Below are 15,753 nucleotides of genomic sequence, written 5' to 3'. Positions count from 1 at the left end.
AGAAAAGATCTCAACATCTAATGGGCGACACAATGTGCAAACAATGGTGAACATAAAAAATATAGTGTAAATGGGAGTTAATCTCAGAAGGAAGGCACTAGCACTGTGTGTGCATGTGTGTGTGTGTGTGTGTGTGTGTGTGTGTGTGTCACTGGCCCCTGGATTCAGGAGGACCTGAGTTCAAATCTCGCCTCAGACACTTGACACTTATTAGCTGTGTGACCCTGGGCAAGTCACTTAACCCTCAGTGCCTTCCCTTTGTTAATTATTGCACTCAGTGTAGAAATGGGAAGAGGGGAAGGAAAGACCACTTGAAGAAGGTAAGATTTGAGCTGTCTTGAAAGAAGCCAAGAAAGCCAGAAAGGAAAGGTGAGAGGGAGAGAATTCCATGCTTGGGGGACACCAAGTGAAAATGCACAGATTTAGGAGATGGAGTATCCTGTATAAGGAATTGCGACAAGTCCAATGAACTTGGATTGTACAGTGTGTGTAGGGGAGTAAGGTATAAGAAGACTAGAGGGGAAGCTAGGTGGCACAGTGGCTAGAGCACTGACCCTGGATTCAGGAGGACCTGAGTTCAAATCTGGCCTCAGATACTTGACACTTACTAGCTGTGTGACCTTGGGCAAGTCACTTAACCCCAATTGCCTCACCAAAAAAGAAAAAAAAAGAAGAAGACTAGAAAAGTATGAAGGGGCCAGGTTATGAAGGACTTTAAAAGCTGAAAGGAGTTTTGTCATATATTTGATGCAGGAGGTAATCAAGGAGTCACTGGAGTATATTGAGTGGGGGGGGGGGTGACAAGGTCATGCCTGCATTTTAGAAAGATCACTTTGAAATCTGGGAGGAGGATATATTGGAATGGAGAGAGACTTAAATCAGGGAGGCAGATCAGAAAGCTTTAGCAATAGTCCTGGTGTGAGGAGATGACTACCTGTACCAAGGTGTTAGTGTTGTGAGTAGGGGAAGGAGACATAGGTGAGAGATGCTGGGAAGGTAGAAAGGACAAGAGCTGACAACAGATTGGATATGTGGGGTGAATGTAAGGGGTTGAAGATGACTTTGAGGTTGTGGTCTGGGTGTAGGGAGGATGGATAGAGCCAATAGGGAAGTTGGGAAAGGAAGGGAAGGGAAGGGCCACTATGCCCACTTTATCAAAAAGGAAACTGAGGTCAAGAAATATAAAGTGAATTGTCCAGGGTCATATATCAATTAGGTGTCTAAGGCCACATTCCAATTCAGATCTTCCCAGCCCACCCCAGGCCCAGCACTCTGTCAACTGGGTCATCTTGCTCTTAAGTGTTACCTGGAGTCCTATGAGATTCCAGACTGTCTAAAAGGTGGCATTGAGAGAACTTTAAGGTTTGTTAAGTCCATCTCATCTGATTTGCAGAGACATTTATGTAATCTCATTTGAGGCCCAAAACAAGCCTGTAGAAAACAGCCTGACTGATGGATGGACACCTGACCTTGGAGCCAGGAACATCCGGGCATAGGTGCTGGCTCTAACTGATGCACTGGATATAAAACAGCACCTGGTGCTAGGGATTTTCCTCCTAGAATATTGAATTTCCATTTCCCATTGGCACCGGGAAGTCACCTAACCTTGGTGCTCTAAGATTCTAAGTTATTAAGCAATCCAGTAAAGGGAGTTTCCTCAGCAGGGATTTCTCAAAACAATTAAATCACACTTCTGCACCAAAAAACTCCCACAATGACCCAACCCTGTGAAGTAGTTATTACAGGCCTTGTTATCCTCATTTAAATTGCTGAGGTTAAATTTTGTTGTTCAGTTGTGTCCAACTCTTTGTGACCCCTTTTGGGGTTTTCTTAGCAAAAATATTAGAGTGGTTTGCCTTTTCCTTTTCCAGCTCATTTTACAATTGAAGAAACTGAGGCAAACAGAGGTTAAGTGACTCATCTAAGGTCACACAGCTAGTATCTGAGGTCAGATTTGAACTCAGATCTTCCTGACTCTACGCCTGTTGCTCTATCTATTGTACCACCTAGCTGCCCTGAAGGTTAAATAATCTGCCTATAATTACACGACATAATCACATTGGGGGTGGGATTTGAACCTAGGTCTTCTTAATCTTAAATCTTGCATTCTTTCCACAATGTCACACTTCAAATACCTACCATATTGCCTGGCACATATAGATACCTCATAAATGCTTGTGGTTTGATTGCTTTTCCTATATATTTTAACACTGTTTCTTCTCATTCTAGGGGCAGAAATTGGCCACTGCCCTGAATATTGGATGAAAGTGACTTAAATCAATCTATTTTCTTCTTATCAAGCAATCAATCAACAAACCTTTTTTAAGTGCCTACTATGTTCCAAGTTCTTAATAAATGTTTATTGTTTGATTGCTTCCTAAGAAGAAAATCAATTTTTTAAATGTCACATTTTCATCCAATATGGAAGTCAGTGGCTGATTTTTAAAAGGTGCTTAATATGTGCTAGGTATGGCAATTAGGTGGCAAATTGGATAGAGTCCTGGGCCAGAGTCAGGAAGACTCATCTTCATTAGTTCAAATCCATCCTCAGACACTTACTATGTGATCCTGGGCAAAGTCACTTCACCCTGTTTGCCTCAGTTTCCTCATCTGTAAAATGAACTGGAGAAAGAAATAGCAAACCACTCCAATATCTCTGCCAAGAAAATCCCAAATGAAGTCATGAAGAATTGGACACAACTGAAAACAACTCAACAACATATTCAAGGTCTGTGCTAAGTACTTGGGATACAAAAGGAGGCAAAAGACAGTACTACCCCTCAAGGAGCTCACTGTCTAATGAAGGAGACAACAGACAAACAAGTATATACAAAGTAAATTATGTTCAGAATAAATAGGCAATAATTAACAAAGGGAAGGCACTAGAATTAAGAGGGGATGTAGAAGGCTCCCATAAAAGATGGAATTCTAGTTGGGAATTAAAAGAAGCCAGGAAGGTCAGTAGTCAGAGAAGAGGAGGGATAGCATTCTAGACATGGGTAACAGCCGGGGAAAATGCCCCAAACTGAGAAAGATGGAGTATCTCATTAGTTGAATAGTCAGGAAGCCTGTGTCACTGGATAAAAGAGTATGTTAGGGAGAAAGTAAGGTGTACGAAACCTGGGGAGGTAGGAGAGGGCTAGGTTGTGAAGGGCTTTGAATGTCAGAGGATTTTGTATTTGATCCTGAAGGGAACCAGAGGATCACTTATCTAAATCTCCGGCTTATGCCAACTGCTTTGGCATGCAGCAGGCATCCTATCCTGAGGGGAGTTCTCTGCCTCTATCTCCCAAGTATTCACATGGATGGCGATTTGAGCAGAGAAGCCACTCTTTTTTTTCTGGGCAATGAGGGTTAAGTGACTTGCCCAGGGCCACACAGCTAGTAAGTGTCAATGTCTGAGCCCAGATTTGAACTCAGGTCCTCCTGAATCCAGGGCCAGTGCTTTATCCACTGTGTCACCTAGCTGCCCGAGAAGCCACTCTTAACAGCATAGAATGGACCAGATCAGACTAAACTCTTTGTATCTTTTCCTTTAGCCAAAGTACAAGCTGAGCTGGACCAAGTTCTAGGATCAAGCAGGCTGCCTGAGTATGATGACCAAAAGGCACTGCCTTACACCAATGCAGTAATTCACGAAATTCAGAGATTCATTGCCCTTCTTCCCCATGTTCCTCACTCCACATCGGTGGACACCAATTTCAGAGGGTACTTTCTCCCTAAGGTAAACTTTTCCTGAAAGTGTGACTTTAATCAATGTTTTGATCAAAGAATTTACATCTTGTGGTGTTGTCAGTAGACAGTTGGTCCTGGAGTCAGGAAGACCTGAGTTCAAATCCAGCTTCAGACACTTACTGACTGTGTGATCTCAGGGATGGCATTTAACCCTGTTTTTCTTTGTTTCCTTATCTATAAAATTATCCAGAGAAGGAAATGTAAACCATTCCAGTATCTTTGCCAAGAAAACCCTATATGGGGTCATGGAGAGTGACAACTCAACAACAACAATATGAGGAAGATAATAATACTTACCTCCCAGGGTTTTTGTGAGCATCAAATGAGATAATTGTAAAGAGCATTGTAAGCTTCAAAGGGCTATATAAATAGCAACCATCTTATTGTGGGTCAGTCAACTACATTTAAGTGCTTTCTATGCGCCAGGCACTGCGCCCAAGAAGCCCACGTCTTAATGGGGACACAACATGTAAATAACCAAGTACATACAAGATAAGGAAGTAGCTTGGAAGGCAATCTCAAGGGTGAAATCACTATGAGCTGGGGAACATTGGGAAAGGCTTCATGCAGAAGGTGGGATTTGAGGGGGTAGCTAGGTGGTACAGTGGATAAAGCACCGGCCCTGGATTCAGGAGGACCTGAGTTCAAATCTGGCCTCAGACACTTGACACTAGCCGTGTGACCCTAGGCAAGTCACTTAATCCTCATTGCCCCACCCCTCCTCAAAAAAAAAAAGGTGGGATTTGATCTGTATGTTGAGGGAATCCAGGGAAACTGAAGAAGAAGTGAAGGGGCAAAGCATTCCAAACATGGCGGATGATGGGTATGAATGATGTGGAGTCAAAAGATGGAGAGTGAAGACCAGCAATAAAGTCAGCCAATGTACCTAGATTGTAGCATACACAATATGGTGTAAAGTATAATCCTAGAAAGGCCTGGAAAAGACAGGTTACAAAGAACTTTAAATAACAAAAAGGATTTTATATTTAGTCCTGAAAGTAATAAGGCATGATGGAGTTTATTGATGAGGGAGTAGAGAGGGGGCATGGTCAGACCAACTTCTACTTTAGAAAAATCATTATGGAGGCTCAAGTGGAGAATGGATTAGAGTTGGGGGGAGGGGGGAACTTGAGAGAGGGAGACCAAGGCTATTGCCTTCCAATAGCTACGTGGGGCAGTGGATAGAGTTCTGAGTCTAGAGTCAGGAAGACCTGAGTTCAAATCCAGCCTCAGATACTTAGTAGCTGTGTGACTCTGGGCAAGTCACTTAATTGTTGTTTACCTCAGTTTACTCATCTGTAGAATAGGGATAATACCTACCTCCCGTGGTTGTTGTAAGGATCAAATGAGATAATAATTGTAAAGTGCTTAGCACAGTGCCTGGCACATAGCAAGTACTTTATAAATGTTAACTACTGTTGCAATAGTCCAGGTGGGAGGTAATGAGGGCTTGCCCCAGGGTAGTGGCTGTGTGAGAGAAGAGAGAAGAGAAATGTTATGAAGGTAGAAATTACAAGATTTGGCGATGGATTGAATAAGTGAGATGATTGAGAATGAGTCAAGAATTATGCCAGTGTATAACCTATATTTGATTTCTTTACCACCTCAGGGAGGAGGGAGGGGAGAGAGGGAAGGAGGGATAGAATTTGGAACTCAAAACTTTAAATAAAATGTTTATTATTATTTTTAAAAAACAGTAATGGCAGCCAAGAATAATGGTGAGCCTGGCTGTTTGGGGGGATGCTTGTGTCCTCCATGGTAATAAGGTAGTTTGGAAAAGTAGACAGTTTGGGGACAAAAGATAAGGAGTTCTGTTTGGGTCATGTTGGATTTGAGATGTCCCAAAAGCAGCTGGCTATGTGGGACTGTAGCTCAGGAGTGATAACAGGGCTGGTTATGGTTATAGGAATTGAGAACAAGGCAATGGTCCATATTATCTCAGTAAAGTATGAGAAGACGTCTTTAGGAGAGAAGGAAAGGTCAGGGGATGTGGGAATCTGAGGAGAGAAGAGAACTTCTGTCCCAGTGAGTGCCCCAACAAATAGACCTTATCCATCTCTTCCTATTTTTCCTGCCCTCCGAATACTGCTCACTGTTATAGGATCTCCTTCTATTTCCTTCTACCAGAATAGACTGGTATTGGACACAAGGAATCAGTTCAATTCCCCATGTTAGAAGAAACATGTTGTGAAATTCAGAAATAAGATGTGGTCAGGAGCAAGGTATTCATTAGGATCAGACAGAGTGTTGCTTTATTTGGTCTCATCCTCTCTGTTGAGTTCATCCCAATCAATTTCCACATATACAGAGCAGAGTCCAAATAAGAAAACTTCATGGGCTGGAACAAATGTCCACAGTTAATTGTGTGTGTGTGGGGGGGGGGGCTAGATCCTTCTAGGGAACTGGGCCGAGATTGGTCATAGAACTATGCAGCTGGAAGAGACCTCAGAGGTCATCTGGCCAAGCTAAGTGCCTCATCTTGCAGATGAAGAAACTGAGACCCAGAGAAATTAAGTGAGTTGATCAATGTCATCTAATTACAGAGCCCTTGAGTGTTCTTTCCATTGTATCTCACTGCCTCCTGCGACCTGGGGTTTTGTTAAATTCAGGGATATTCTGAAAAAGAGTTTGAGGCTATTCAAATGTTTGCAGACTGTAGTTTTAGACTATTAGGTGAGGCCCTTATCTATTTCACGATACAAGTTAGGAGACCAGGGGATGATTCTGACTCAGGAGTCAGGAAGATTCTGGGTTATTGTAAGTGCTTAATAAATGCTTGTTGACTCACTGATGGACTGGCTGATTGACTAACTGACTGACCGACATCAAGCCCCAGATTAACTTTATGTAGATTAGCTACTGAGCTACCAGGATCTCCTAGCAAACTTCAGGAACCCCTTTCTGCCCTTTTCTGAAGTTCCCAGTAGTGTGTGTGGGTTTAGGGAATGTGAATGAATTTTAATGTCAGCAAAATAATTTTGATGTTGGTCTGAGCAGAATTTGGAAAGTCAATCAACAGGGGGGAAAAAACAAACACCAGATGGTGTATTATACAATTTAACAGAATGAGGTTCACAGGAGCCCCAAACATACTCGTTGATTACTATACTGATTCCAAAGTCTACCAGAAATTCATTTTGCTTTGTCTGTCTCCATTTTATCTTCATTAGTCTGAATAAGTCAACAAAGAAACATTTATGAAGCATTTACTATGTTCTCAGAGCAGCTAGGTGGATAGAGCACTGGCCCTGGAATCAGGACAACCTGAGCTTAAATTTGACCTCAGACACTTCCTAAGCTGTGTGACCCTGGGCAAGTCACTTCACCCTGTTGGCCTCCATTCTTCATCTATAAAATGGTCTGGAGAAGGAAATGGTAAACCACTCTGGTATCTTTGTCAGGAAAACTCCAAATTGGGTCACAAAGAGTTGGACATGACTGAAAAAACGACTGTATAACAACATATGCCAGGCACTGGGCTCAGTGCTGAGGTAAATGAGAACTAAAGTATTATTTCACTCATTAATTATCAAGCACAGAACATTAAGATTTACATCTAATCTGTCTCACAGGGAAAATTATAGGCCAGATTAGTCTAGAGAGCTAAAACACCAGGGATTATGGGGGAGCTTGCAAGAGTGTGGATCAAGAGCAAGAAGGAAATGTGGAGGGGAGCAGAGGGGAGACTATCCCATGCTGACTCAGGGATCCTTCACTTCACTAATGATGAGTGCCCCAAAGGAGGAGGAAGGTGAAGATAGAGAAGGGGAGGTGGAGCAGAGGTTAGGTATTGCTGCCCTCCGGGGGCATTTGGTCCCACTCATATATGATATTTCTGACTGGAAGTGATTTTCCTGATAGTGAAGCTAGCTCTGAGCTGAACCATCAACATATCTTTGGTAGCCAAGGGTATACACTTAGGAACTGATTGGTCAAAGTAGTCCGTGGCTATGGACCATGAGGGAACTGTTTTGTACTTTCTATGCCTACCAGATATTAGCACATGACAACACACAATGGACCACTAGGTGGTGCCATAGTGCATATAACGTGGGCCTGGGGTCAGGAAGATTCATCTTCCTAAGTTCAAATCTGGCCTCGGACACTTACTAGCTGTGTGACCTCGGACAAGTCACTTACCCCTGTTTGCCTCAGTTTCCTTATCTATAAAATGAACTGGAGAAAAAAACGGCAAACGACTCCAGTATCTACCAAGAAACGTGTCAATTTGTTGCCTGATGGATGACTTGCTTGTTACAAATGAACACCTGCAAATACACATAGCTACAAAGGATACAGAAGGCCCTCGTTATTTATGTTAGACTCCAGAGAGCCTCCAAAAGAGCCTAGACCCCAAATCAACATTTGTTACCAGTACAGAATGTAAGCAAATCGAGGACAGGCACTGTATCACTTTTGTATTTGCATCCCAGTACCTAGCATTGTGCCTGACACATAGTAGCCATTTGATAAATGCTTGTTGATCGAGGTAAGATGCTTACCCATTTTTTTTAATACCCTTTCAATTCTTCTGATACTATCAGAGCAAAAACAAACCCACAATTAGTTTCCAGTGGTCTTTAAGATCTCCTAATTTCCCTTTTGAGAAGTAGGTAATGGATTGCTGACTGGATTTAAAGTCATTCTGAACAGGGTTCACGTCCCTGTTTTTGACACTAGTCCGTAGGCAAGTCTGTGAATCCCTAGGTGTTCTAGGAAACTCTCCAGAACAATTAATTATAAACAAATTGCTGATTTGCATGGGTAGATTATGCAACACAAATTAAATGAAAGGCTTGGACAAAACCCAAAACTATTTCTTCCTTTTGAGTTTATATCCTCAAACTTTTATTCAATCACAAATGGTAACCATATTATCTGCCCAATAGTCCCAATAAAATACTGTAATAGCTAAAATTTTTTAAATTCTTTAAATTGTTTTTCAATTAACAAGTGTTTCTTAAAAATTAATCTTTACTTCCCACTATTCCCTCTCCTACATTGAACAAATAAAACGCTGATAAAAAAAAAACCTTCATACATAACTGTAATCCAGCAAAACAAATTTTCACATTATCCATGTCAAAAATGTCTGTCTCCTCCAGCATTTTAAGTTTATCACCTCTCAGGCGAGTGGCACATTTCATCTTCATTCTTTCGGATTCATGGTTTATCATTTCATGGATCAGAGTTCTAAAATCTTTCTAACAGGCAGAAAGAGTACTGGGCCTGAAGTCAGCAAGACCTGAGTTCAAATCCGGATTCAGACACTAGCTGTGTGACCCTGGGCAAGTCACTTCACTCTGATTGCCTCCCCAAAAGAAATAGTCTTTCCAAGATATTTTTCTCTAGAATGTTAGTATTGTCTACATCATTCTCCTAGATCAGCTCACTTCTCTCTGCATAAGTTCAGAAGTTTCCCTGGTTTCCTCTGAAATGGCTGATTTCATAATTTCTTATGGTACAGCAGTATCCCCTAACATTCATATGCCACAATTTGTTTAAGCCATTTGTCAATGGGAGAATAGCCCCAATCTGGACCACCACAAGAAGAGCTGTTATAAGTATTGTTTTACATCAGAATTCTTTTCTGCTTTCTTTGATCTATTTGAGGATTCAAGCTATGGAGAACTATTTTGAGATTTTATTCTATTTGAAAGTAACTGTTTTGGGATTTATTTAGGACCATTGGTGGTATGGCTAAGTCAAAGAGTATGCACAGTTTGCCTACTTTGCTCTGGGGGCAGCTGGGTGGTGCAGTGTGTAGAGCACTGGCCCTGAAGTTGGAAGGACCAGAGTTCAAATCTCACCTCAGACACTTACTAGCTGTGTGACCCTGGGCAAGTCACTTAACCCCAATTGCCTTAAACATCTGGGACCATCTCCAGTCATCCTGATATATATCTTGCCACTGAACTCAGATGGCTCTGGAGCAGAGAGTGAGGTTGGTGACCTTGCACAGCCCTCCCTCACTCAAATCCAATTCAGTACAAGTCATGGCATCACCTCCTAATGTCACGGTCCTCTTTGAGAATGAAGGACAAACAACAACTTTGCTCTGGGCTCAGGACCTTCCTCAGGTAATAGCAGGCAGCTATTACCCAGGAAAAATTAGTCTATTCTGCACCAAGGAACAGGAGGCATTGAATATTTGACATTTCAGGTTCTGAATCCACACATAAGAAGGATTTCCTCTCCTTAAGAGACTTCTTTTTGTCTCTAGTGAGGTGAACTATTTGTCATGATCCACCATGGAAAACTGATCCAAAGATCAAGTATGGGGGGAAGTTGGAGACAGAGGACCTTCACTAAAATTCCAGCTCTGCCAATTACCCATGTGGTAGTTTGGGGAAATCACTTCCTTTCCCTAGGTGTCAATATCCTCTGATGAAATGATGGGGTGGGACTAGGTGGCCCTTCCAGCCTTCAATCTATGATCCTTGAAGCATTTCTATCACATTTTGAGGCTGTGAGGGGCAATAAGAGGACAGGCAGGCCCAGGGTAATAATAGCTAGCATTTACATAGAACTTTAAGGTTTGCAAAGTATTTTACAAATATCATATTTGATCCTTACAACAACCTGGGGGGGCGGGGTTAGGTGCTATTACTATTTTATAGATGTGGAAACTGAGGTAACTTGGAGTTAAGTGACTTGCCCAGGGTGACTCCATGTCTTGCCCTCTATCCATTGCATCCTCTAGCTGCCACCAATGAGAGTGTGTAATGAGAGGGGAGAAGAGTCAATTTAATTGAACAAACATTTATTAAATATCTTTTCTGTGAGGGTCACTGTGTTAGGTACTGGGGACATAAAGGCAAAGTGAAAAATTGTCCCTGCCTTCAAGAAGCTTACATTCTGTTGGGGGATACAATGTAAAAAAAAAAATTTTAAACTGGATCTGTTGGGGACAAAGGATTTCATTGGTGTAGGGAGTTACTATGGAGGGATTTTCTCTACCATTGCAGAATGGTGCCTTTTCTGCAACTTCCAGTCTGATGCTATTTTTGAAGCAGTCAGATGACATTGTGGGTAGAGCACTAGACTTGAAGTCAGGAAGAATTGTGTTCGAATCCAGCTTTAAACACTTATTAGCTGTGCCAGTGTGAGGCAAGTCATTTAAATCTGCCTGCCTCAGTTTCCTTATCTATAATATGAAGATAATCATAGTGCCTTCCTCCCAGGGTTGTTGTGAGGATCATATGGGACAATACTTGTAGTAATTGTTGCTGTTATTTAGTCTCTTTTACAGTCATTTCTGACTCTTAGTGACCCCTTTTGGGGATTTTCTTGGCAAAGATACTGGAGTGGTTTGCCATTTCCTTCTCCAGCTCATTTTACAGATGAAGGAACTGAGGCAAACAGGGTTAATTGAAGCCCAGGGTCACACAGCTTGTAAATGTCTGAGTCTGGATTTGAACTTAGGAAGATGAGTCTTCCTGACTCCAGGTCCTGCACCCTATAGAGCACTTTGCAAAACTTATATATAGATAAAGATATAGATATCGATATGGATATATAGTATTAATGATAGTATATATGTATGTGTATATGTATGTATGTGTGTGTGTATGGATATGGGTATGTGTATGGATATGTATATGTATGTCTAGATACATATATAAATACTAGCTATTATTAATACTATCATTGATATGTAAATAGATCATTAAATTCAAAGTGTTTCATTTACCCATGCTCCCCATTCCCACCTCTCTTCTAGGGCACCCCAGTAATTCCTCTGCTCACTTCTGTGCTTCTTGATAAGACTCAGTGGGAGACCCCAAATGAGTTCAACCCCAGCCACTTCTTGGATGCAGATGGGAACTTTGTGAAGAAGGCAGCTTTCCTTCCCTTCTCCATTGGTAAGGATCACAATTCCCCTTTTTACAAAGGTCACCTATGTATTTCTTTGTTTGTTTGTTTGTTTTTTGTTTCTTTGTTTCTTTGCAGGGCAGTGAGGGTTAAGTGACTTGCCCAGGGTCACACACCTAGTAAGTGTCAAATGTCTGAGGCCAGATTTGAACTCAGGTCCTCCTGAATCCAGGGCCGGTGCTTTATCTACTGCAACAACACCTAGCTACCCTTTCACCTATGCTTTTCGACATGCTTCTGTGTACATTTAGATTGCTTGTTTTGGAATCAAAGAGCTTTGGCTTGAATCGCAGCTTGACAGCTGGCTAACTCAATGGACAGCCCATGTCTTCCTAGGAGAAGGGGCATTCCAGAAGAAAGAGGGGTTCTGGAAAGAGGACCCTGGGAGTAGTAACCTAGGGTTGAGTAAAGAAGAAGGATGTGAGATTGGTGGGCTGGAGGAGCTGTGCCTTCTGGATGTTGGCACCCAGAGCAAAGCCATGGTTCCCCCCGCCACACCCTAATTAAAACTCTGATCCCGAGGGCAGCTAGGTGGCACAGTGGATAAAGCACTGGCCTTGGATTCCGGAGGACCTGAGTTCAAATCCAGCCTCAGACACTTAACTAGCTGTGTGACCCTGGGCAAGTCATTTAACTCTCATTGCCCTGCAAAAAAACAAACAAACAAAAAACCCAAAACTCTGATCTCAGGCACTGGAGGAGGCTTGGGGCTGCAATAATTGGAAAGGTGGGGTGGGAAGGGACAAAGGAAACTTTCCACATCTATGAAATCACACCCCCACAGACAGCTGTCTACCTCAGTGCAGTAGGAACCCGGACTCTGAGGGTTATTTTGTTTGTTTGTTTGTTTTAGGCCGCCGTGTTTGTATAGGGGAGAGTCTAGCCAAGATGGAGCTGTTTCTGTTCTTTGTGACCCTACTTCAGAGATTCACTTTTCGCCCACCCCCAGGGATCAAAGAGCCTGATCTGGACATCACCCCCCAGGCAACCTTCACAATGAGGCCTCAGCCCCAGGCTGTGTGTGCAGTGCCAAGGTCCTCAGGAAGAGCAGCAAGAACAATCCCTGGCTACTGAGGGAATGGATGCCCCTTTGATTACATGACACACACCATGCAATACAAGCCAACATGATCTTCCCTTGGTGGCAGAACTGTGAGAAGGGCCAATTGTTCCCTTGACATCCTCTGTTCTGGGGCCTCTTACCACCTTGACCTACACCTGGCTACCCCAATGTCCTTATGCTTTCTACCTTTATCCCTATCAAAACCTCCTAAGGAGCTGAAACTAATTTACATTAAACCCAAACAGCTAAAAATGAAACATCCTCCCTCCCTCCTTCCCTTACAGAGGGATTTGGATTTTAAAACAAGGTCTTAGATTAAACTAGTGATGTCCCAATGGTGACATTTAAGACATTAGTCAGTTTGAGTAGAAGTGGAGTGGGGTATAGCATTACTGCTATTACTAAGATTTCTAAAATTATATCAGACAGTAGAGGCAAGAGTGGACCTCCCTATTTTTTTTTTTTTGGTGGGAATGTGTTTCATATTTCCTCCATTGTATAAGATACTATCTTGTGGTTTCAAAAATATTCTTTATATTGTGTTAAGGAAATATCCTACTATTCCAGTTTAAAAAAAAATGAATGTTGCATTTTATGAGAAAAATCTGCATCTGTTATGATCATGAACTTTATTTTTCTTTTGTTTATTTATTATATCAGTCAGGGAGGGAAAGGAGAGGGAGGCCTCATGGGCATGCCTGAAGTTCCACCAAGCAAAAATGGCTCTCTGCTCTGCCTATGTAAAAGGTAATCCTGGAAACTATTTATCCTGACTTCCAAATTCTCAATTACATTTTAAAAAATCATTAAACTCCTATGTACAATGTGTCCTGGAGATAAATAGATGATAGATAGATAGATGATTGATAGATATATTGATAAATGATAGATAGATAGACATAGATGATAGATAGATAGATAGATAGATAGATAGATAGATAGATAGATAGATAGATAGATAGATGGTTAGAAGGATGATAGAGCATTTATTATCAGTCCAGGCATTGTGCTAAATGCTGGGGATCCAATAAACAAGACAATAATAAACGAGACAAACCTTACCCTTAAGCTTTTTATATTCTAGTGTGGTAAAGCTGTTGCCTTATAAAAGACAGGATGTGGAAATGAGTGTGGAGGCCTAGTTCTGCACAAGACAAGGAGAGAACATATCTATCAGAGTCCTTCACCCCAGGAGCTGAGTCCAAGGTTCCAATGGTAGAAGGATGGTGAGGAGAATGGCCAATAAGATGAAGAGTGGCATTTGCTTTACTCTAACAAGACTAATAACCTTAAAAAGTATTACAATGAGAAGGAGGAGGAGGAGGAGGAGGAAGAGAGGGAGAGGGAGAGAGAGAAGGAGGAGGAGGAGGGGAAGAAGAAGGAAGAGGAGGAGGAGGAGGAGGAGGAGGAGGAGGAGGAGGAGAAGAAGAAGAAGAAGAAGAAGAAGAAGAAGAAGAAGAAGAAGAAGAAGGAGAAGGAGAAGAAGGAGAAGAAGGAGAAGGAGAAGAAGGAGAAGGAGAAGAAGGAGGAGAAGAAGAAGAAGAAGAAGAAGAAGAAGAAGAAGAAGAAGAAGAAGAAGAAGAAGAAGAAGAAGAAGAAGAAGAAGAAGAAGAAGGAGAAGAAGAAGAAGGAGAAGGAGAAGGAGAAGGAGAAGGAGAAGGAGAAGGAGAAGGAGAAGGAGAAGGAGAAGAAGAAGAAGAAGAAGAAGAAGAAGAAGAAGAAGAAGAAGAAGAAAAAGAAGAAGAAGAAGAAGACAATGATGATTATGATAAGGGCAAAGGAACGATACAGACAGTGCTAAGAAATATGCTGCAGAGAAAGACCAAAGAATAGTCTTTACAATTTTTATATCACTTAAACTTAAAAATCAACAACAAAGACAAATAAGCATGTAGAATAAAGAATAAATTCTTACACAAAATCCTTAGGATTTAACAAAATAGAAACTAGCGAGTCAGCAAACAATAAAGAAAGCATATCCCTTTCAAGTCCTCTGAAGTTCTAATGTCATTGTTAAGTCATTTCAGCTATTCATTTGGGGTTTTTGTAGCAAAGATACTGGAGTGGTTTGCCATTTCCTTCTCCAGCTCATTTTACAGATGAGGAAACTAAGGCAAACAGGGCTAAGTGACTTGGCCAGGGTCACCCAGCTAGTAAGTGTCTAAGGCTGGATTTGAACTTAGGAGGATGAGTGTTTCTGACTTTGGACTCTGTACTCTATCCGTTGCACTACCTCAGTACCTGAAGTTCCAATACTTTGGGCTTACTTTCTTGTAATACAATTGTGCTCATTGTGCCTATAGTTCTGATTTGGTGGGTTTTTATTTGCCTTACTTTTGTAAAGTCTTTCCAAATTTCCTGATTGTCAGACAGTCAACAATCATTTATTAAGCCCTTACTATGTGCCAAGCACTGGGCTAAGCTCTGGAGATACAAAGAAAGGAACAAGACAATCTTTGCTCTCAAAGGGCTCACTGTGTAATGGGAGGAGATGACATCCAAACAATTATGTACAAACCAGCTATATATAGGATAAAACTGGAGATGGTATCAGATGGAAGGCATTTGAATTAAGATTGGGAAAGGATTTCTATAGAAGGTGGGGTTTTAGCTGGGACATGGAGGAAGTCAGGCAGCAAAGGTGAGGTCAGAGAACATTCTACAAAGATGGAGTGTTTTGTTTGAGGAGCAGCAAGGATTTGACTTTTTGGGTTTTTTTGGTGAGGCAATTGGGGTTTAAGTGACTTGCCCAGGGTCACACAGCTAGTAAGTGTCAAGTGTCTGAGGCCGGATTTGAACTCAGGTCCTCCTGAATCCAGGGCCGGTGCTCTATCCACTGCGCCACCTAGCTGCCCCAGGATTTGACATTTTTAATGGCACCATAATATTCCATTGTACTGATGTATCATAACTTATTTAGCCATTCCCTAAATCATTGAACATAGTTTGCTTCCTGTTTTTGTTATTATAAAGTAGCTATCACTATTTGGGCTACAAATAGTTCTTTTTCTCCCTCTTGAATATCTTGACAAATTAATCCCTAAACATAAGATACATTTTGCTATAATTTTAAACAGTAT

The 15,753-nt window shown here is 41.7% G+C and overlaps 1 protein-coding gene across 1 annotated transcript in view; it reads left to right on the top strand.

Moving 5' to 3' along the window:
- Positions 1-12,684, top strand: part of LOC122751343 (cytochrome P450 2W1) — a 36,929-nt gene extending 24,245 nt beyond the window's left edge. The window contains exons 7-9 of the mRNA XM_043998352.1: positions 3,540-3,724; positions 11,459-11,600; positions 12,464-12,684. Coding sequence (XP_043854287.1) covers positions 3,540-3,724; positions 11,459-11,600; positions 12,464-12,684 — 548 coding nt within the window. The remainder of the gene's footprint in view (positions 1-3,539; positions 3,725-11,458; positions 11,601-12,463) is intronic.
- Positions 12,685-15,753: the final 3,069 nt, after the last annotated feature.

Source organism: Dromiciops gliroides, chromosome 1, assembly GCF_019393635.1.
Source record: "Dromiciops gliroides isolate mDroGli1 chromosome 1, mDroGli1.pri, whole genome shotgun sequence".
NCBI lineage: Eukaryota > Metazoa > Chordata > Mammalia > Microbiotheria > Microbiotheriidae > Dromiciops > Dromiciops gliroides.
Note: the sequence above shows the minus strand (reverse complement) of the source record. Positions and strands in the feature narration are given on the sequence as shown.